The sequence below is a fragment of the Heteronotia binoei genome, chromosome 9 (assembly GCF_032191835.1).
Source record: "Heteronotia binoei isolate CCM8104 ecotype False Entrance Well chromosome 9, APGP_CSIRO_Hbin_v1, whole genome shotgun sequence".
NCBI lineage: Eukaryota > Metazoa > Chordata > Lepidosauria > Squamata > Gekkonidae > Heteronotia > Heteronotia binoei.
In genome coordinates, this window is record NC_083231.1 from 85260049 (window position 1) to 85283079 (window position 23031).

Below are 23031 nucleotides of genomic sequence, written 5' to 3' on the forward strand. Positions count from 1 at the left end.
GACCATGTTCTCTTCCTGATCTCCATATGGGGTGTTTCCATCACTAGTCTGTCAAGTCTTCAGCCTGTGTTCATATATTGAGTCTGCCCATTGAACATTTTCTAAATGATCCTCTGAGTGTTTTCTAAAGCACAAGTCCTCATGTGATCTAAGAACAGGTCTCCTCATCAGAAATGTCTTGTTTCAAAATTGAAAGCCCTGATTCAGGAGTTACAAGGGATTGAGCCTGGGAACTTTAGTAGGCCAAGCATGTGCTCTGACCCTGAGCACCAACCCCTTCCCAAAGTGTGGAGCACACACCTGGTAATGTACTTATCAAGAAAGACTAATCAGTACTTTGTCATCAGGTCAGTCAAAACATGTACTGAGGGGTTAGGCCTTCACTGTCAACAAGACCCTGAGATTGCCTTATACATTGGGAACCATTGTTCTGGGGAGTAGGAAGTAGCCAGGAGGCTGTGAGATAACTCCAGTTAGACATCAAACTGAACTTCTGGCAACTGATTGTTTGTGGTTCCTTGCTCTGGATAAGCAGGTGGTGAATCACACACATGGCATATCTAATCTCTGATACTGTGTAATAAAGTATTAGGAACTGCCTTATATCTACTTAGATAAATAGGGTTAGGCCTGGCTTATCTCACTCAGTACTGGCTGGAACTTTTGCTACTTGAAGCCCTTTAAACTGGAAATTGATATCAAAGAATTTAGAAGGGTGCAACTCAGTTTAGGATGGCCCTACAAATCTAGGATGCAACACGCCATGCATGCTTGATCGCTGAGCTGCCACTCAGATTTCTCCAAGAAAGTGAAAAATGACTAAGATTTAACCAATAAATGTGTGAAAACATTCTGGAGATAATTAATCACAGCATTAGAAATGAACTAAAGTTGTTTAACATGAGACAGAAATGATCACCAGTATGTGCCTTGTTTCAAACCATTACAGCTTGGCCTGCCTCTCTCAGAAACTGACACAGCCATACAATTTGCTCTGCAGGTGGTAATCTGAAATATATGTTTAGCTATGCAAGACAGAAGATCTTTAATTGTTAACACAATATTCTTCAATTGACTTGTTGGTTCAAAAATGTGTTCATTTTTGGTTGAAGGATGTTGTTTTGGAAAGGACAGCCTCTGAAAGGCATTCCTATTCTCTGTGCAGCTTCTCAACAATGGAGGAATCCTCCTCTTTAAGCACCTGCAAACTATCACGGCCAGCTACAAATCCTTCTCACTGCTCCTGAAGCCACCATATATTTAAGCACTGAGCCATTGCCTAATGTCTTTCCCCCTCCCCTCTGCTTCGTCTTCCTTTAAGAGACTGGAACACAAAACATGAGAGAGGGTGACCCGCTGAACAAAAGACCCTTTGAGTCCCTCGGAAAAGTAGACTTGGAGGAGGATGGAAAGAATCCAAGTGGCCCTATTATTTCCACTTGCACTAATTAGACATTTTTCTGTCAGCCATTGAGCACCGCTGAGAGGCCAAACTCACTGAATTCATTTCTAAAGTGTTTACAGAAGTTTGCATCTGTTTGTGTCTCTTCAGGAGGAAAATAAGCACTTCAATAGCATTGTGAAAAATCTAAACCAAGTATCCTATTCTGGAGGGCCTGGCAGCTGCATAATTTAACTCTCTGTTCAATACCGAAACCTCTTGTGTCCCTCTCCAAAACCAAATGGACACAAAATGGAGAAAAGTCAAGACAGGGCAAGAATATCATCTTCTTCCCCCCCCTACTTCTCCTTAAAAGAGGACAGCATGCTGTGTCATGCACTCATAAATTTAACTTGGTGTCAACTGCTGCAGCTACAATCCTATTTCTTCTTCCCTTCTAACAGAGTTCTGAGAAATAATCCCAAAATGTTTCACTGGCTGCCAAATAGAACTACTGTTATTAGCCAGCAAAAATACTGTTGTGTTAATGTAAAATGAACTAACCTCCTTTAGCAACACGTTTTACTGCAAGAAGATGGTGTAATTTCTGTAGCTGTAGAATAAATTCCTGAATGCTCCAAGGTATAACCATAATCAGGCCTCATTTTGGGCAGGAGCTCACAGGAGCAGAGCTCTGGAACCTCTGAATTTTATTATGCTCTTTCTTTCCTAAATATCCCCCTCCCCCCAATACTTGCTTCTGGGCTCCATTGTTCAAACCCCCTGTGAGAATTTTGCTGAAATCTAAGATTTGACAAACTTTCCAATATTGGGAAAATAACCAAAACATGCAAAGCAGACAGATGGAAATCTTTATCATGCCACTGTGGCCACATAGAAGAAAGTAATTTAAAAAGTATGATGGGAGTAAGGTTTTATTATGACAATTATAATTCACAAAGCATTTTAAGGTAGATGCAGAGCTGATATAATTTAGTTCACCTGCTGATGATGTCAGAGGTGGGTGGCATATACAAAAGAGTTGTGCTAATAAGCTCCGGCATCTGTTTTTCTATGAAATGACCCCTGACCATAATACCAGTTGGGTGGCTCTGTTAGTCTGCTGCAGCAAAATCTATCTGAATTCCAGGGATATCTTAAAGACCAACAAAATGTATTCCAGCATATGAGTCAGAGCATAGAAGATATATGCTGCTTGTAAGTTTAAGCCCCCCTTCAGTGTGTGGCTTGTGGCAGCTGCTCCTGTTGCCCATGGCTAAGACCAGCCTTGTGTGGAGTGCCTATTCAAAGCTATTCTTTGAAAAGTGCCAATGAGCTCCAAGATCAACTTGAAATTCTGATCTCAAAAAGTGTATACTACTCTCACAGTCTTACATAAAAAAATAAAAAAAAAACTGATACAGTCTCTCCCACATAGCAGATTAAGTTCAATTGGCTAGTTTCTTGGTGACTGGTACTTGGGGTTATCAGAAACAGGGCATGATATCTACACATCATCATGAAGCCTCTCCTGATTCACTTCTAAATTTCTCAGTGCAACAGCTAGTATTTCTTGTCCCTTGTGTTTGCATATCTGCAAAGGCCCATTCTTCCTTTGTATTGTTATGGTTCTTTTCCTTTAATATTGAAAAACTGAATCTGCTATTGTCTTTTAGAGAATCGCACTATTCTTCTGCTGTTTTCTATTTTGAAATACTATGAATTTCAAGCTTTGCACAACTCCAGTTTCTTCAGTGTCCCAAGGTCACCCTTTTCAATGGAAGAACCGTTTGTCTGTATAAGTGTGCATAGATGCATCTGCCCTGAGTTACCATTATTTAAAATAAAACAACCAAAACCAACAATCTGGAGAAATAAATGTACATATATAATGTAAAGCTATGGAGCACAACTAGGGACAATGAGGGACAGCATGGATCTAAAAAAAAAAAAGATTTGCACACACCCCAAACCCTCTCTGCTTTGGACATATTTTTAGGGAATATCTCTGTCTAGAAAGAAGGTGAGAAAGAGAAAAATTGTCTAGAAAGAAGGGAAAGAGAGAAAAAAAATTGTACTTTGCCTGAACATCTGTTTCCATGATGTCAAATGTGTATGTGTAATTGAGTTTAGGGGCACAAAAGGAGCTTCATGGCTGGGAAACAGAGTCAGGTGGAGACAGAATTAAATTTGCAATGGATTTCTATACACCAATTAAAGGGTGGAGGGGGTGTAGGGGGATGGGGTTCAAAATAGCTTTTATTGAAAGGCCTCTACTTAGAAGTGCTGAGTGGATGGGTGTGCTGTTTTCATGGTTTCCTGTATTAGTGATCAAGCTCCTCCCACTATTACACCTTACATTTGGGTCCTAGCATTAGTTTCAATGCCAGGACACCTTGCTTTGCTGACAACTGCAGCTGCTCCCAGGGAAGAAAGAGGACACTCCTTACTGGAGCCATCTGCTGCTAGAGTTTGATAGAAAATGTACAAGTAGGAAGTTGCTTGCACAAATCAGCTTAGGAAGATGACCAAAACAGAAGATGGTGGAGGAATTGGCAATAAGCCAGAATTAGTACAGTCAGTAAGTGAGCCTATGGATTCTGTTGGCATTTGCTGAAAAAACAACTGTCTACTGGATCTGACTCTACATTTTCCTGGGTGACTTATACTTCTAATACACAATGTATATAATTGAGTGGGTGCTGCAAGGAAATAAATGGAGTAACATTCTGTGCAGGATGTTTGACACAGGAGTAAGTTTGCTTGAACAGAGAGACAAGAAGTTGACCCAGGCAGTCCCTTTCTGAGCATCTCAGCTGGATTCCCCCAACTATGCTTTGCTGGCATTTCATGGAAACTAACTCAATAAGAAACATCCTAGTTCTGTCACTTTCTGAGCACATCAATATTTAAGCAAAACCAATTATAATTTTGTTAGATAACAGAGATGAGAAGGAGCAGGCCTTTTTTTGTAGCAGGAATTCCTTTGCATATTAGGCCACACCCACTGATGTAACCAATCCCTAAGAGCTTATAGGGCTCTTCTTATAGGGCCTACTGTAAGCTCCAGGAGGATTGACTACATCAGGGATGTGTGGCCTAATACGCAAAGGAGTTCCTGCTAAAAAAAAAAAGACTCGAGGAATCAGTCAACACACTACCAGGAAGACAATATTTCAGAGAGTCCTTGGGCTTCAAAGAAACAGCATTGGAATGCAATACCTGTCCCATTTTTCCTTCCTTTCCTTCAGTGAGTTCAGGTACATGGTCCTCCCTTCCCATTTTATTTTCACAACAAGCAGGTGAGGCTGAGATCAGGTGACTGGCTGAAGGCTGCCCATGAGTGTCACAGCAGTGAGGGATGTGAACTCAGATCTCCCATTCCTAGTTCAGTCCTGTGACCTGTACTAAACTGAGCTAGATCTGAGTCCAGGATCATCTTAGAAACCAACCAGATTTTCAGAGTATGAGCTTTTGAGAGTCAAAGTTCTCTTTTGTCAGGTGTCTGAAGAAGGAAGCTGTGACACTCCAAAGCTTGTGCCCTGAAAATTTTGTTGGTGCTCCTGGACTTGAATTGAGCTCCTTTACTGTAGATCAGCTGAGTTACCTGCTGGAACTATACTAAACTAGTTTCCAATACCACATGAGGGATGAAGTAGTCAGGGGATGGGCGACTGCTCCTTTGTGCAAACAGTGTGGCTTGGGAGCCTGTGATATGGACCTGTTCCACAGACTGATCTTACTCCTGGTCTTTTGTGAGGTCAATTTCCATGTTTTTAAATCAGCTTGGAATACAATGCTCCAGATCTTATCCTGTTTTCTGTACCATTTCCTGCTTTAAATTTGTTGTTTTCCTGTTCACACTAGGTCACAACATTCAGTTTTAAAATGTAAGGGCTGCTGACGCCACTGACATTGGCAGTCCTTACATTTTGAAGCAGAATGTGATGTCCTCATCACTGCTGTCAGATTGCCTTCCCATTTTTTAAAATTTATGGGCACATGAATAATACTGTGCACTAGCACTAAACTGAGATCAATTGCCCAACATGTCACTCATTTATCGTAACAGGTCATCAACACTATTGATGTAAAAGGAAGCATACCTTTTTATGGGGAAGGGTGATCAGCATTGTCCAAACTGACACTGCCAATCAACTGCTCAGAGAAAAGATACTCTGATTTGACTATGAGCCAAAACCTGTATTCTTGCTGTTTTTAGATGTGGAGAAAACTCAGCTGTTCAAACCTGTATTCTTGCTGGTTTTAGATGTGGAGAAAACTCAGCTGTTCATTACTAGCAAAGTAGAGATCAGCAGCCCAAGATTTCAGTGGATCTTTCCAACCAGCCTGTGTTTCCTTACCTCTGCCATGCCCTCCTCTCCTAGTTTTTCTTTTCCATTTTCTTCTAGCTTTTCTTCTCTATTCTCCATTGCAGCTGCTCACATGGGAAGTGGCCAGCTGTTTGGAAACTGGAGTTTCCCCTCCTGCAACTATCTCAACAGGCAGAAGAGGCTGGACCGCCTAAAGGGCTGACTCTCAATGCTTGGTTTTCTTTGTCCTCTCAGGAGGAGCAGGGAAGCTTTATGAGTTGAAAGGTAACCCCTCCTTTCTCAATAAACTTGGAAGAATAAAAAAAGAAAACCCAGTCAGCACTGTTACAAGAAAACTCCTACCCTCAAGCAAGCAGCTATCCTCTACTTCTTTGATTCATCCAGATTTATCCTTCCTCAATCCCTAACAGACTTGTCCTCCTTGAGCCTTTCACCTCATTTCTTTTGATCCCTCCCCCTCCAAACTCTAACCTTCCCTAATAATGTGATACTGGATTTGAATCTAATCCTTCTCCTTCTGTTTCCTTTGAACTGTGGCCTTTGCAAATAGGGTTACTCACATCCAGGTGGTGCCTAGAGTTCTCCTGGAATTAGAAATTATCTTCAGGTGACAGAAATCAGTTCCCCTGGAGAAAATGGGTGCTTTGCAGGTTGAACTCTGTGGCATTATACCCCATTGAGGTTCTGCTTCTCCCAAACCCAGCCCTCCCCAAACTCCACCCCCCAAATCTCCAGGTACTTCCCAACTTGGAGTTGACAACTCTAAACTGCAAGCCCCCAAACTCCTCTTTCATTAGATTTCAACTTCTCTGTGCACCCTCCTTTCCATGGTCTTTCCGCCTGCCCCCTTTCTGGCTATAATTGAAGAGGGTGATGATGATGATGATTCAAGTTGCATATTTTGCATTGCTGTGAGATGACTGAATTTCCCATTAAATCTGGCAGATCTGAATTTATTTTTCCTCCCCATCATTCACTTCTTTTATGTGCATTTTTTGCTTTTGGCTCTTTTGCACAATAGGTTCCACCAGCCAATGTTTAGCTGAGTTGTTTAAAAGGATGATGTCAGCAGCATTGGTTGTTTTGCATACTCAACAGAGCAACCGCCTGCAAACAAAGCATGGCTTGTAACAATGTGAGACTAAGTCAAACTTCCAGACCGGGGACCCAAGTGCTCTCGTACAGATACTTGGAGATCAGTGAAACTACTCCATATGAAAGATGCTGCACACTGTGAATAAGGATCACAAAATCTGGCCTGCCTGAATAATAAACACTCCATTAAAGGATCCCAAAGAGCTTTACAAACACAGGCTCATTCCACTGGAGTGCTTATTCTCAGCTCACCACTTTAGAATAAACTCAGATGAAACATGTTAAAAGTTCCCCTAAACAATATCAACAAAGGCTTATTCCTCTTTCAGAGGGAATTAAAATAAATCTTTCTATACCCCTTCCCCCTGGTGAAAAGAGAACATCCAGAATTTTATCCTCCCCCCACCAATCCTCAAACTTTTCAGCATAATTTCCCCTCCACCAGCTTGATCAAAGTAGTGAAGAAAGTTTTTACTGTGTCTTGAAATTTTAGGAGTTTTTTTCCTAAAAAAAAAAAAAAGCGGGGTGGGAGAAAGAGAGCTAGGGTAACCCTTTTCTTGACTAATACTAATAATATGGGTCAAAGTGTCAGTCAATCCACAATTAAATGGAAAACAAAACAAGTGGTATCCCTTTCTCCCAAACCCAGCCCTCCCCAAACTCCCACCGTATAATAGAACAGGAATATAAATTACCAAGGAAGATGAAATAATACTTCAAAGCACATGGGGGAAAGCAAGTGTCGTAGTTAGAAAGTATTTTTATGGCACGATGAAACATTGAAGATAAGAGTAACCCCATGGACTTTGGGGTGTGTTTTTGAATAGTCTCAAACTAGCATGAGGTAGGATTGTAGGGCCCTATAGTCTGTGACCCCATGATATGCTTTGTTTTGCCGGGGCAGCTGCAGTTATCAACAGATGTTTCGGCAATAAATAATTGGTATCATCTCAGAGAAGGCTCATCTACCTGGGGTGAGGGGATAAAGCTTGCAAACACTGCTTTGCTATTACAGCCACATTAATCTCCCATCTATCCAGGTTTCTTGGGGAGTTTACTGCAGGTGTTTATCCTGGGAGAGAGTAGACAAATGCGCTGTAGTCTGCACGCTTTGTGGGGATTGTAAAAGGGGTCAGCCTGTACCATAAATTTCTGTCTGAGGCCACACACACCAAAAAGAAAAAGGAAGGGGGAGGGAGGGGAGGGGAGGGGAGGGGAGAGGAGGAGGGAAAAAATATACCAAAACAAATTCAGAATCACAATAAAACTCCACTTAGTGTTAGAATTTGTATAAAAACAACCCCCCCCCCCACTTTATCTAAGGGCAAGCAAAGAAATAGAAAAGAAGAGCTGTCTTACAAAGCTCCAGGTCATGTTTCTATATGCCATTTTGCACTTGGGGCAAAAAGCACTTGACAGTAATCCAAACTGTCACCTATTAACAATGGATGTCCAAATATGTCCCTTTTGAGTTTGTTTTAGTGTTTGAATGAATTCCTTGTGGGATTTTTTTGTGCCACTCCCATTTTCTTCACTAGTTTTCTCATTTCTGTTTATTTCTTTGGCAGCATTTTTATAGAGTGCTAGTCTGAAAGGCCTGGATTCAAATTCCTGCCTGCTGGGTAACCCTGGGCCAGTCCCTCACACCTAGTCTTGCCTAACTCACATGGTTGTTGTGAGGATAAAGTGGGGATGAAAGTTCTTGTGACAGAAAAAGAAGATGATGATATTGGATTTATACCCCACCCTTCACTTTGAATCTCAAAATCTCAGAGTGACTCACAATCTCCTTTACCTTCTTCCCCCACAACAAACACCCTGTGAGGTGGTTGGAACTGAGAGAGCTCTCCCAGAAGCTACCCTTTGAAAGCTATGACCCTTTGAAAGCTATTACTGACCCAAGGTCATTCCAGTAGCTGCAAGTGGAGGAGTGGGGATTCAAACCAGGTTCTCCCAGATAAGAGTCTACATACTTAACCACTACACCATAAGAACATAAGAGAAGCCATGTTGGATCAGGCCAATGGACCATCCAGTCCAACACTCTGTGTCACACAGCGGCCAAAAAATTTATACACACACACACATATACATACACACTGTGGCTAATAGCCACTGATGGACCTCTGCTGCATATTTTTATCTAACCCCCTCTTGAAGCTGGCTATGCCTGTAGCTGCTACCACGTCTTGTGGCAGTGAATTCCACATGTTAATCACCCTTTGGGTGAAGAAGTACCTCCTTTTATCCGTTCTAACCCGACTGCTCAGCAATTTCATTGAATGCCCACGAGTTCTTGTATTGTGAGAAAGGGAGAAAAGTACTTCTTTCTCTACCTTCTCCATCGCATGCATAATCTTGTAAACCTCTATCATGTCACCCCGCAGTCGACGTTTCTCCAAGCTAAAGAGCTCCAAGTGTTTTAACCTTTCTTCATAGGGAAAGTGTTCCAGCCCTTTAATCATTCTAGTTGTCCTTTTCTGCAGTTTTTCCAGTGCTGTAATACCCTTTTGAGGTGCTGTAACCAGAATTGCACACAGTATTCCCAAATGAGACTGCACCATCGATTTATACAGGGGCATTATGATACTGGCTGATTTGTTTTCAATTCCCTTACTAATAATTCCCAGCATGGCATTGGCCTTTTTTATTGCAATCGCACACTGTCTTGACATTTTCAGTGAGCTATCTATCACCACCCCAAGATATCTCTCTTGGTCAGTCTCTGCCAGTTCACAACCCATCAACTTGTATTTGTAGCTGGGATTCCTGGCCCCAATGTGCATTACTTTGCACTTGGCCACATTGAACCTCATCTGCCACGTTGACACCCACTCACCCAGCCTCAACAGATCCCTTTGGAGTTCCTCACAATCCTCTCTGGTTCTCACCACCCTGAACAATTTGGTGTCATCTGCAAACTTGGTCACTTCACTGCTTACTCTCAACTCCAAATCATTTATGAACAAGTTAAAGAGCATGGGACCCAGTACTGAGCCCTGCGGCACTCCACTGCTTACCGTCCTCCACTGCGAAGACTGCCAATTTATACTCACTCTCTGCTTCCTATTAATGAGACAGTTTTTGATCCACAAGAGGACCTGTCCTTTTACTCCATGACCCTTGAGCTTACTAAGGAGCCTTTGAAGAGGAACTTTATCAAAAGCTTTCTGGAAGTCAAGGTAAACAATATCTATCGGGTCTCGTTTGTTCACCCCCTCAAAGAAATGTAACAGGTTAGTGAGGCAAGATCTTCCCTTACAGAACCCATGCTGAGTCTTCCTCAATAACTCGTGCTCATCAATATGCCTACTCATTCTGTCCTTGATAATTGTTTCTACCAACTTTCCTGGTATTGAAGTCAGACTGACTGGCCTGTAGTTTCCCGGATCTCCTCTGGAACCCTTTAAAAGATGGGGGTGATATTTGCTACCTTCCAGTCCTCAGGAACAGAGGCAGATTTCAATGAAAGATTATATATTTTTGTCAGAAGATCCACAAGTTCAGTTTCCAAGAACTCTTGGATGTATGCCATCTGGACCTGGGGACTTATTAGTTTTTAATTCGTCTATCAATTATAGGACCTCCTCTCTTGTCACCTCAATCTGACTCAGGTCTTTCAACACCCCTTCCAATATAAGTGGTTCTGGAGCAGGCAAACACTTCTCATCTTCCACAGTGAAGACGGAGGCAAAAAATGCATTCAGCTTCTCAGCCATTTCCCCATCCTCCTTCAGTAATCCTTTGATCCCTTGGTCATCCAAGGGCCCCACTGCCTCCCTGGCTGGTTTCCTGCTTCTAATATATTTGAAGAAAATTTTATTGTTGGTCTTTATGTTTTTTGCAATATGCTCCTCATAGTCCCTTTTTGCCTGCCTGATCACAGTCTTGCATTTGATTTGCCACAGCCTGTGTTCCCTTTTATTAATCTCACTTGGACTAGCTTTCCACCGCTTAAAGGAGTCCTTCTTACTTTTTACAGCTTCCATTATTTTGTTTGTTAACCATGCAGGCCTTCTCTTATACCTGTTTGTGCCTTTCCTAACTTGTGGTATATATTTTATCTGAGCTTCTAGGATTGTAGTTTTAAATAGCCTCCAAGCTTCCCCAAGGGTTTTGACTGTATTTACCTTTCCTTTCCGTTTCCTCTTCACATGCCTCCTCATCTCAGAGAATTTACCCCTTTTAAAGTTAAACATGGTTGTGCTGGTTTTTTGGGGCAACTTTCTATTTATACAAATAGTGAAATCAATAACATTATGGTCACTGCTCCCAAGCGGTGCGATCACTTTTACATCTCTCACCAAGTCTTGGGCATTACTTAGGACCAAATCCAGGATCGCCCCACCCCTGGTAGGTTCAGAGACCATCTGCTCCATAGCACAGTCATTGAGAGCATCTAGAAATTCAATCTCTTTCTCTCGACCAGAACACATATTGACCCAATCAATCTGTGGGTAGTTAAAATCACCTATTACAACACAGTTTTTATGTCTAGCCACTATCTTTAAGCCTTCCTTCATATTATAGTCGTCCTCTATCTTTTGATTTGGTGGGCGATAACAAACTCCCATAGTTAAATTTCCTTTTGGGCCCTCTATTTCAACCCAAAGCATTTCTAGAAGGGAATCTAATTCTCTGACCTCAGTCTTACTGGACCGTATGCCCTCTCTGACATACAGAGCCACCCTACCTCCAACCCTTCCCTCCCTATCCTTCCGATATAACTTATATCCAGGAATCACCGTGTCCCACTGATTCTCCTCATTCCACCAAGTTTCTGAAATTCCCACAATGTCTATGTTTTCTCCCAACACTAAACATTCCAACTCACCAATTTTACTTTGAACACTTCTAGCATATGTGTACAAACATCTATAATTTCCCAGGCAAGCTAGGCCCGCCACCTTCCTCCTGCCGCCTTGAGACTCTGGCAGGCAGTCCATTCTGTTTGTCACCATCTCAGTGGACAACTCTGATCCATTACCAGGTAGAAAAGTAACAGCTAACCCTTCATCTCTTTGAGATGAGTCCTCCCGAACTAGAGACATTTCATCTTCTGTCAGCTTTCCCCCAAGATTTAGTTTAAAAACTGCTCTGCCACCTTTTTGATTTTAAGCGCCAGCAGCCTGGTTCTATCTGGGGACAAGTGGAGACTGTCTTTTTCGTACAGCTCCCGCTTGTTCCAGAAAGCATCGCAGTGCCTAACAAACTTAAGCCCTTCCTCCTTACACCATCGTCTCATCCACACATTGAGATGTCTAATTTGTGCCTGTCTCTCCAGCCCTGCACGTGGAACAGGTAGCACTTCTGAGAAGGCTACCTTGGAGGTCCTGGCCTTAAGTCTCCCGCCTAGCAGCCTAAATTTTTCCTCCAGGACCTCACGACTGCATTTCCCCATATCGTTGGTGTCAACATGCACCACAACCACTGGCTCCTCCCCAGCACTGTCTATCAGCCTATCTACTACACACGTAACGTCCACTACCTTTGCACCAGACAGGCAAGTCACCATACGGTCAGTACACGGTTTTGCCACCCAGCTGTCTACTTGCCTAAGGATCGAACCACCAACTACCAAGACCCCCCTCTCTCCCTGCCCAGGGATGGTTCCTTGGTGTGAAAGGATTCCCGCTCACCAACTGAAGAAGAGGTCCCTTCTGAAAGTGCATTCCCCTTATCCTCAGCCCGGTGCTCTGTTCCCTCTCGACCCTCATGCTCCCTGGCAGCAAAGGGGCTGCCACGTTCAGAGCGGGGCTCATCTAACACGTCCCCGAGAGTCTTCTCCGAGTGCCTAACTGACTGTCTCTGCTTCTCCAGGTTAGTCACCTCAGCCTCAAGGGTATGAACTCGTTCCCTGAGGACCAGGAGCTCCTTGCATCGAGCACACACCCAAGACTTCTGTCATGTGGGCAGACAGTCATACATGTGACACTCAGTGCAAAACACTGGAAAGCCCCCACCCCTCTGCTGGCATTCTATCTTTATGATAACTTTTAAAAAATATACAGTCCCCTTTTAAACCCTGTTTGTTTATGTGGCTCCCCACCTGGAGAGTCTACTTACCTTAATGGGAACACAAGGAATCTGGGTTCCTGGTCCTTACACAGCCCCCAGGCTAAGAGCCACAGGCCAAGAGCCCTTTAGCTCTCTGGCAAGGTGCAGCTTAATAATGCAAAGAGGGTGGGGAACACAGCCACTCCTAATCAATCAGCAACAATCACATTCACCTTCAGCCCTTCACACGAACTCAGAAGTTTTCAGCAACTCCCCCAGCTGCTGCGCCACAAACCTCATGCTTGTAGCACTTCTTTGCTCTATCCTAGAGCTCTCTACAATGTGCTCCGTCTCTGGCAAGGCGCAACTTAATAATGCAGAGGGTGGGGAACACAGCCACTCATAATCAATCAGCAACAATCACCTTCAATCACCTTCACCTTCAGCCATTCACACGAACTCAGAAGTTTTCAGCAACTCCCCCAGCTGCTGCGCCACAAACCTCATGCTTGTAGCACTTCTCTTCACCAAAGTTCACAGCCAAAATTACTAAATAAAATAAATAAAGACTGTTTTATACTAAAGACTAAATAAAGTTTATGTATTTCAAAATGGTCTATGTAGAATTTTAAGACAAAAAGCAATGATCGCACAGTTCATACAAAGGCATATCGATGTACAGCTCCCAAATTACATACAGAAAAATTGGTTCGAAAAATAAGACCCCATACACAAACTGGGGTATGTGTCTTCAATACAAATTTCTTATAGGAAAACTCATTGTCACACAGGAGTGAAAGTCTTTCTCTTTAGAGATACACTCTTTTCTGCACATTCCTGTGGACTTGGAAATGATCTCTGGTGTCCCCGTGTGTTTTGATACTCGACCACTAGCTGTGCTTAGCCATTTTATGCTTGCTTCACCAGGTGAATGGACCAGGGACCCAAAAGACTAACACCATCCATTCATAGAATATCTCATATTCCAGGGGTGGCCAGTGGTAGCTCTCCAGATGTTTTTTTGCCTACAACTCCCATCAGCCCCAGCCATTGGCCATGCTGGCTGGGGCTGATGGGAGTTGTAGGCAAAAAACATCTGGAGAGCTACCGTTGGTCACCCCTGTCATTTTCTATGAATCAAACAATTTAGGCTGTCTTCTCCTGAACACTTCTCCTCTTTACTATAAAACAGTCTTTATTTATATTCTTTAGTAATTTTGACTATGAGCCATTATGGCCAGTTCATCAGCTTTGCAGGAGCATTTAGTTGGGTCTACTGCAGACAGAGTGCTGATGGACTTTTGAGCCAAGCCAGATGATTAAAATTTGAAACACTCAGGCAGGTTGCAATGCACATGATGCTCCTGAATGAGAGCCCCCCCCCCCACATGTGCACACACTGCACTCTGGATCAGACATACATTTTGTAATATGCAAACAAAATGGCGGCTTCCACATGGGAATGATTGACATAGGGCTTTCAATTCTGTTGCAAATACAGAGACATTCACAGTAACAACAGAGGGTTCACATGGGGGTATACCCTGTGGTACCTCTATGTGCCCAGCACCACTAGTTACAACAAACCAAAACAAACAAAAAATCCAGGTAAAAAGCCTGCTGCTGGTGGTGGTGGGGAAATGGCAGCTGTGAGAGGATATAGAGAACAAATTTTGCCGGGTTTGGTTGAAGAGGTCAGTTTCCTAACTACACAGTGACTGAACTCACTTTGAGTGCAATGTGTCCCAAAAGATCATACCAAAGTATATAAGAACATAAGAAGAGTCTGTGGGATCAGATCACTGATGTATCTAGTCCAGCAAACTGCTTCACACAATGGCCAACCATTTGCCTTTGAGGGCCAAGCAAACAAGACAGACAGGCAAAGGCCATTTTCTGTTGCTGCCTACTAGCACTTGTATTCAGTTTGCTGCCTCTGTAGAGCAGGGGTGGCCAATGGTAGCTCTCCAGATGTTTTTTGCCTACAGCTCCCATCAGCCCCAGCCAGCATGGCCAATGGCTGGGGCTGATGGGAGTTGTAGGCAAAAAACATATGGAGAGCTACCATTGGCCACCCCTGCTGTAGAGGAAGGCTCCCTTCAGTCACCATGGCTAGTAGTCACTGATAGACCCCTCCCCATGAATCTGTCTCACCCCCTTTTAAAGCTATTTATGCTCATGGCCATTACTACCCCAATTGGCAGTGAATTCCACAATTAATCAATTGTTGGATAAAAAAACTATTTCCTTTTGTTTGTCCTGAACTTATTTCTCAACAATTTCCTTGGGTGCCTGCCTCTTCATTGGGTGTACTGCAGACAGAGTGCTGATGGACTTTTGAGCCAAGCCAGATGATTAAAATTTGAAACACTCAGGGAGGTTGCAATGCACATGATGCTCCTGAATGAGAGCCCCCCCCCCACATGTGCACATTAGCGCACACACTGCACTCTGGATCAGACATACATTTTGTAATATGCGAACAAAATGGCGGGTTCTAGTATTATGAGTTCTAGTATTATGGAAGTCCTAGTATTCTGAGTTCCAGTATTATGGAAGAGGGAGAGAAAAGCTCCCTTTGTCCACTTTCCCCATCCCATGTGTAATTTTATAAACCTCTATCCTGCCTTCTCTTCACTGTCTTTTTTCTACACTGAAAAGTCTTCAGCCTTTCTTCATAGGAAATGTACTTCACCTCCTTAGAGACGCCAGCCTCCAGGTGGGATCTGGGTATCCCCTAGAATTACGGTTCATCTCCAGCCTACAGAGATCAGTTCACCTGAAGAAAATGGATGCTCTGAAATGTGGAGTCTATGGCATTGGACCCCACTGAGGTCTGTCCTTCCCAGGATCCATCCCCAAATCTCCAGGAGTTTCCCAGTCTGCATCTGGGAATCCTACCCTCCAGCCTCTGCTGGTGTCCAAAGGGGCCTGACAACCGTACTAATCATCTTGGTTGCCCTTCTTTTTATTTTTCCCCACTCTACAATATCCTTTTTTTGAGATACAGCAACCAGAAGTTGGTTAAAGAAACAGGGAAAAACCTGAAAGGTGGACAATGGTATGAGGAAGTTGTGTGAAACCTTAAAAAAATGAAGAACCCGCTGCAATTAGGGCGAGGGTAGAATGTGGAGTGAAGCTCAAGGCCCATGTGGAAGCAGTCTTAATCTCCGTTTCAGTGATGATAAAGAGAATAGAACCACTGACCTCAGTGTAACTAGCTGTCCTTTGTCAGAAGCAACAGCTAAAGAATGGGGGGCCATTTATGTAACAAGGAAGCCTGCCTTTGGTTAGTTCACTGTTCATCCCAATGCAGATTGGAAGGGGTATGTGTCTTGCACGTCATACCAGTAATTCATGAAGTCTTGCATTAATCACATCTTTGAGGTTTGTTTTGTCTTCAAGGTTGACGGCTTGTTTGTATTGCCACTTTTCTGGCACGAAGGGCCATTTCATTTCCTTTGCCTCTTCGATGAGGGTCTTCAGATCATCAGGGAGCAAAGCTGCAAAGGTCAAAGTGCAGATAAAGTGATTTGGTCGGTAAGGTTACAAGGTGGCACCCAACCTGCCTCCCCCTTCCCTTGCAAGAATTCTCTTCCCCACTTGGCTTCTCAGTGGCTACAAGCTGTTGTTTCTCCCAAAGTTAGAGCAATAATGGCAGGTCATCATCAGACAATTGCCTGTGTTCTGCCTGCAGGTACACTGGAGCTGTCTGCCATGAAAATAAGGGGTTTAGCAAGAAGGGGGACACTACAACTGCTTTGTGAAAAGCAGGAGGCAGAAGGGAAAGGAAGAAATGCATTTCCTAGGAATTGGGGCTGAGTGTGCATGCAAAAAGTAGCAATGTAATGACTTGATTCTTCTTGGCACAAAATAAATGCTGAGAATTTTATTTCTTACATCTCCCACATTTCCTCTTAGGAACCCTTAGCACTATTTTGGCACCACAATGCCCTTACAAAGTAGGTTAAGGCCAGAAGGAATAAATCTATCCCAGGGCTTTAAGCCATGGCATCTAATTAGAACCTTCCAGTCCAGGGGCAGTATACCTTTGAATAGCAAATGCTGGAGGGAGGGTTGCTGGATTAGGTCCAATCAGCTTTTCCACTGGTAAAATGGGGAAGAGGGGAATCTCTTTTGACCATCCAAAATGCTATGAGCAGGGTTATGGGACCTGCATGGACAAAAGCCCTGTGGGACAGAGGCTGTAGTAAGGAGGGAAATTAAGTGGAACCAGTGGCTGGATGCAACCCTTTCTCTTTTTGCTTGGCCAGAGGCATCTGGCTGGTTACTGTTGGAAACAGAATACAAAATTAGATGGACCTCTGTTCTAATCCAGAAGGATTGTCCTTATGCTCTTATAGTACTAGAACAAGACCATCAGGTGAACTTTTCACCTGAGCAGTAAGTGGTAGTGGTAAGTAGTACATGTCACTGTAGTATATATCAGTAATGCTAGTAGTATTAAGGAGGAGAACTGATGTATACTCCTCATGCTAAAACACATTCTGCAAAGAGGAAGTGTGCAAACCCATTTATCAAACCAGGATGGTATGAATCACCTTGAGGTGCAGACATATCAGCAATGGACAAACACAAAATTATTTGAACAGATTTTGAGTCCAGTGGCACCTTTAAGACCAACAAAAGTTTACAAAAGCTCATACCTTGAATAGACCTTTGTTGGTCTTAAAGATGTCACTGGACTCAAAATCTGTTCTACTGCTTCGAACCAACACAGCTACCCCACCTGGATCTATAAAATTACTTGGATATGCTTTTCAGTATTTTTGTGATGAAACCACCTTATAATTTGATAAAGACAGGAGTCTGGGAAACAGGGCCACATTCCAGGCTTCATGAGGAAAAAAATTCCTTTGGTTTGAACGCCTACAATAACCATCTCTGTCTTTTTGGTACACTGTCACAAGCATGCATGGCTTTGGTGATTCTGATAGGCTTTTTAAAAAGCACCTGCATGGAAAAGGGCATCTTACTTAGTGCACTCTCTTAACCCCCTACAGAATAATCATAAATTGTGAGATTTTTCATGGATTGTGATATTATTAATATTATGGCCCTCACTGTCTAAAAGCAGAGGGATTTTTCATTCCTGTGCATTAGCTAAAGACAGGGGATCCTAGGGAAACCCTAAGCCACTGATCCTTTACTTCCTGAAGCAGTTTACCTGAAGGGCCATGGCTAATCTAGTGATTATTAGGGCACTGATGCACCTTATCTGGAACTAAACCAATTATTTATCGTGCTCTGCAGCGTTTAATAGGAGAAACTGAAGCAGAAGAAAGGGCTACCTGATTAGAAGTTCAACAGCCCATTCTAAAGAATGATAATAAAGCTGAAAGGAATTTGTGACAAGGAAACAAAAGTGTCCTTTGTGGGGTGAAATGAATGGACATCTAAAAAAGACACACACCCGCCTTCACATATAAACTATATTCACAAACATCAGAGGCGTAGACAGTGAAGGCTAGAGAACGGGGCATAAGCAGAACACATCCCAATGCAGACAATGTGAACAACTCAGAGTTTATTAGGATTTATGTCCCCATGGAAAGAGGCATGTGTGATTCAAACCATCAAGAGTAAGGGTAAGGAACATCATTCGCTTTGCCTGACAGAAAGGAAACTCAGGTTTCTCAGGCTGGCTTTTAGCAATCCAGAGAACAACATTCAGATGTATTTTTTAAAAAGATATAATAACCTTCTTAACAAAGAACTACCCAGGCAGTAAAGAAAAAGGTTGATGGGGAAATCAGTGAAAGCACTGACAACCTAATACATAACAAATTCAAAATATTGACAGAAAAGATTGTGAAGGTTGGATCCTATGGATCTCTTGCACTAATGGTGATACACCCTTTTAAAAAACAAGGAAAACACCCCCATTAGCGGCCTGAATCCTCAGGATCCAACCCAGTGAACTCAAAAAGCAGTTCAGGGTACACTGAACTTCATGTTAACAACTATTATCATGTCATGAAAACTTTATAATACATGAGTAATAAATTCTAGAATTGCAGGCATGGCATTCTTCTTCTCAAGTCAAGAGTCTTGAGGCCCCATAAAGATGAGGGTATTTATTGTGTGGTGACCTTTCATAGGTAAGCACCTATAAAATCATATAAGGTGTTCATTCTTTTATTTTTTTGTAATGGAGTCTTTTTCACAGCATAGTTAAAAACCAATTTTTCCCTGTTGCACCCCTGACATTTACAAACCTTTGTTCAAATTATCAGATGCCAGAGAGTGTTCCTTCAACACACTCACTGAAACATTTTAGTTTCAAAAACGATGTTCTGAAGGTGCTAAAAGATTTAAAATCTTCGTCTTCTACATATACCAAAAAAGTGTTTGGGAGAAACTGTCAAAACCTTTAGTGATGGGGATGGACTTCAGCAAAAGGGAAACAAATAACAGCCAGCATTCAGAAGTTGCATTAATTTTTTTTTATAACTGAAATTTATGTGCATCGCCAAACTTTGGGAGCATTGTTTTTCCCAAACGAAAACCGCTCCTCACAGCCTCATGTTTACTGAAGCTTTAAATGAGAAGTGACAGCAATTCACTGGTACAAAGTAGGCTTCCTACCCTGCCTGCCTTCTAGCTCACATCCCATTCATGTCCTAGAAATCCAGTAATCTTTTGACACTTGTCTGCTAGGAGACAAAAAAAAAATAGGGCATGGTGGGGATGGCGGAAGCTCTACTCCATCAGCTCTCTGGCACCTGGCACCCTTCACTGGGCCCTCACCTCCATTCTGCTGATGCCTGTTTGCAGTTTCCTTGGATTGGTCCTCCACCTCTGGAGAGAGCCGATCCAGCTCTTGCTTGCATTCCTGCAATAGGATGGCCACCATTTTTTGATTATTCATGACGCTTGCTCCCACTCTGCTGTGAATTGGGAAGAGGGAGGTCACCCCTGGGCATGTGGTGATCAATTACCTAGGAGAAGACACAGTTTCAAAATGAAAAGGATCTTTTCCAGGCTGAGCTACCTGGAGAACAAAAGAAAGGGGGAAGATGATTAACGAAAGCATCATCAATTATCTGTGAGGCTCAAGCAGGGAGGGATAATAGGGGAAGTACATGACAGCCTCCGAGGACTTTATTAGAGAAGGGTGTGAAATTACTCCAGGGTCCATGGGATGTGACAATCTGTGCAGGACAAACATCTCTCAGAGACCAGAGCATGAAGAGAGAAAGGGATTGCTTCTCAATACAGCTGTAAAGTCCCAAACAGTGACCAACGGAGGAGGGGTTGCATAAAAATCCTTTGTGTGTGTGTGCACACACAGACAACTGCTGAAAGCCAGAACTCTAATGGTTAGAACTTTTAACTTCCACCTCTGGATTACGACTGTGATCCGCCCTGAGCCCATACGGGAAAGGGTGGAATATAAATTGACCAAATAAATAAATAAATAAACCTCAAACTGCAGTGAAGCACCATGATTTTAGGAACACCAGCTGTATTACATCACATATTCTTTTGGGAGACAGCAGGAAGCACCTGGGAACGAACGTTATGATAATTTTGCACACAACATGGAGATGGAACAAAGAGATTCCTTGGTAACTCCCTGGCCAACAAACCAACTCTGCTCAGTTTCTCTGCCATGCTATTGTGACCTGTATAAAGGGGCCCCTGGTTCAGTGTTGGAGCACATTCTATGCATGTAGAAGGTGCAGTTCCTTGGCATCTCCATTTCAGAGATTTGAGATAAAGTCTGTGGGTGGAACTGAAGAGTAAGGATGGCATGGGGGTTCACCGAAAATGAAATCTGTATGGTTAGTCCTCTCCCCATAATGTTAGTGGAACTCTCTGTGAGACATATCATCATGCCATATTTTCCCCTGCCAAAGCCTGTTGAGAAATTCATGACATCATGGTACATGGGGAAATTTCCCTAGATCCTCTGTGGAACCAGGAGAAGATTAAACACCTAAATGTGATTTTTGGTGACTGCTCAGGGACTTCTGTACTGGCTACTTCTGTCCTAAGAACATATGAAATTACAAAGAAAGCAGTGCAAATATGCTCATAGGATCTCAGGAACACATCATTTTCTGCCAAAGAGAGGTCAGTTTAGTATCTGTAACTTGACAAGATTATCTCTCTCCACATCCTCTCTGATAAATGGAGAGAGTTATTATCTCTCCTTATCAATTCCCTACTTTCAACAATTTCCTCCAAACAAATCAAATGATAACCTATAATATAAAAACATTATTGCAATATGACTTCCTCCCTCTCATTTACAAGCACAATTTGTGGATGTGATTTGTTTAATGTTTCTGTAAGTTTTTTAATGTTGTAAGCTGCCCAGAGCCCACTTGCAAGATAGGGCAGGGTATAAATCGAAAAATGAAATGAAATTAAATGTCTGTATTGAGATACCACTGACTTAGCAGCCAGGTCATCCATCTATCTATAGGCTAAATGAGCATGCACAGTTTGTGAGGGAAAGTCAGGTACATCTTGATAGCTAGAAGATTTAAAACATATTGCAGCATGAGAGTGGTAGAAATCTTTTCATAATATTTATGCCCCCCTTTATACATTATTTATCAGCAAACTGGATTTCCCCCTCAAGTATATAGTCAACAGGCCATCCTAGCTCTCCAGCAAGTGTTTGCATGACACATATGTTTGCAGTCACATTTTCATACTTCTGTACACTAGAAAACCATAATTACTGAAAAAGTGCTTAGAGTTTTCAACATTGCCAGGTCTGAAGGCCATTTCAGCTTAGTCCTTCTCTGCATTTTTATCAATGGGGGTCAGAACAGGTGTAACAGAGATCATGGGTTGCCATGATATGGATTACATCTGCTTGGGAAGTATACCAAACTTACTCTGAGGATGTATCCTGGTGTACAGCATTACCTCTCAGAGGGGATGCCCCAGATATCCTTTAAACCCAGCCCCCACCTTCAGGGATGGCAAACCTACCTGCTACCACCAAGGCGTGTTATTTACAGGAGGGGAAACACCTTGGATTTCCCCCTCTCCTGTGACGTGTGCCAGAAGGATCCCTACTTCTTCAGGCTTCCTCTTTATATCTAGAGCTTGAGCCTGACAACATACCCAAACAGCCAGTCATGACAAACTCCACAAGGAATTGAACAGGAAAGCAACTGACTAAAAAACCCAGCCATTTCCCTCAACTGACCCCAGGGCCTTGTGGCAATGGACTCATCATTGGCTGTATCCTCTACTCATGACAGAAAAGGGAAAGGAGGATTTTTAACTCCCTTCCATTGTTTTGCTAATTAAAAACAAGCTTTCTGAACCATTGTTTATAAGTCTGAAAATGATGTTTTTATTCCATAATACCATAAAACAACACACAGAACCTGATTTTGATTATTATCCAAACTAACTGGGGACTGGTTACATGATGATTCCCTAATACATTTTTAAAGTCCAGCGGCCTTTGGGGTGTGCAGTAGTATGCTGATTTGTATTCTGTGTGCCAGATAATGCAATCAGAAGACTCCTTTTTCAGTGTCCACCACTCAACCATTTTTCAAAGGTTTGCATGAATCAGGATGGTCATATGTATTCTGAACAGATTCTTTTTTGGTCATCAGTTGCAGCTGACTTATGATGACCCAGTAAGGTTCCCAAGGCACAAGACATTCAGAGCTAGTTTGCTATTGCCTTCCTCTGTAGTACAACTTCCATCCAAATACTGGCCAGGGGGGACCCTGCTTAGCTTCTGAGATCTGATGAGATCAGGCTAACCTGAGCCATCCAGATCAGGGTGCTGAACAGATGACTCTGGGTTTAAGATTGCAATATGGGCTGCCAAATGGCTTCTGTTCTCCGTGTGCGGTGCACTTGGTCCCCTCATACCTGCAGGACCACCTCCATTCATAGATGCCTGCAAGGTAGCTCTAAGAATCACACCCAAGGATTCTGTGCAGGTCCTTCACCAAGGCCAGTGAGAACTGCTTCTGCTCAGGCTTGTGCTCTCTTGAGAGTTGTATATATGCTATGGAAGGGACTTCTCAAAAATGGAAGGAAGCCCCTCATCTTGCACAGATATTGGAGGCCCTGTAAAGCAGAGCATTTCTGACAAGCTTATGGTAGCTGATGAGTGGAGACTGTTGATTGCTTCCTGTTACTTGTATTCTTTTAATTGTTGTGAGATGCATCTGTCTTTAGATTCCTAAAACGAACAAATAAGATAAATGCAAC

At 42.8% G+C, this 23031-nt stretch overlaps 1 protein-coding gene across 1 annotated transcript in view; it reads right to left on the minus strand.

Annotated features, from left to right (window-relative positions):
- ALPK1 (alpha kinase 1) overlaps window positions 1-19765 on the minus strand; it is a 42555-nt gene extending 22790 nt beyond the window's left edge. The window contains exons 1-2 of the mRNA XM_060246918.1: window positions 19579-19765; window positions 16156-16310 (exon numbers count right to left, since the gene is read on the minus strand). Coding sequence (XP_060102901.1) covers window positions 16156-16310; window positions 19579-19699 — 276 coding nt within the window. The 5' untranslated portion in view covers window positions 19700-19765. The remainder of the gene's footprint in view (window positions 1-16155; window positions 16311-19578) is intronic.
- Between the last annotated feature and the right edge of the window lie 3266 nt (window positions 19766-23031).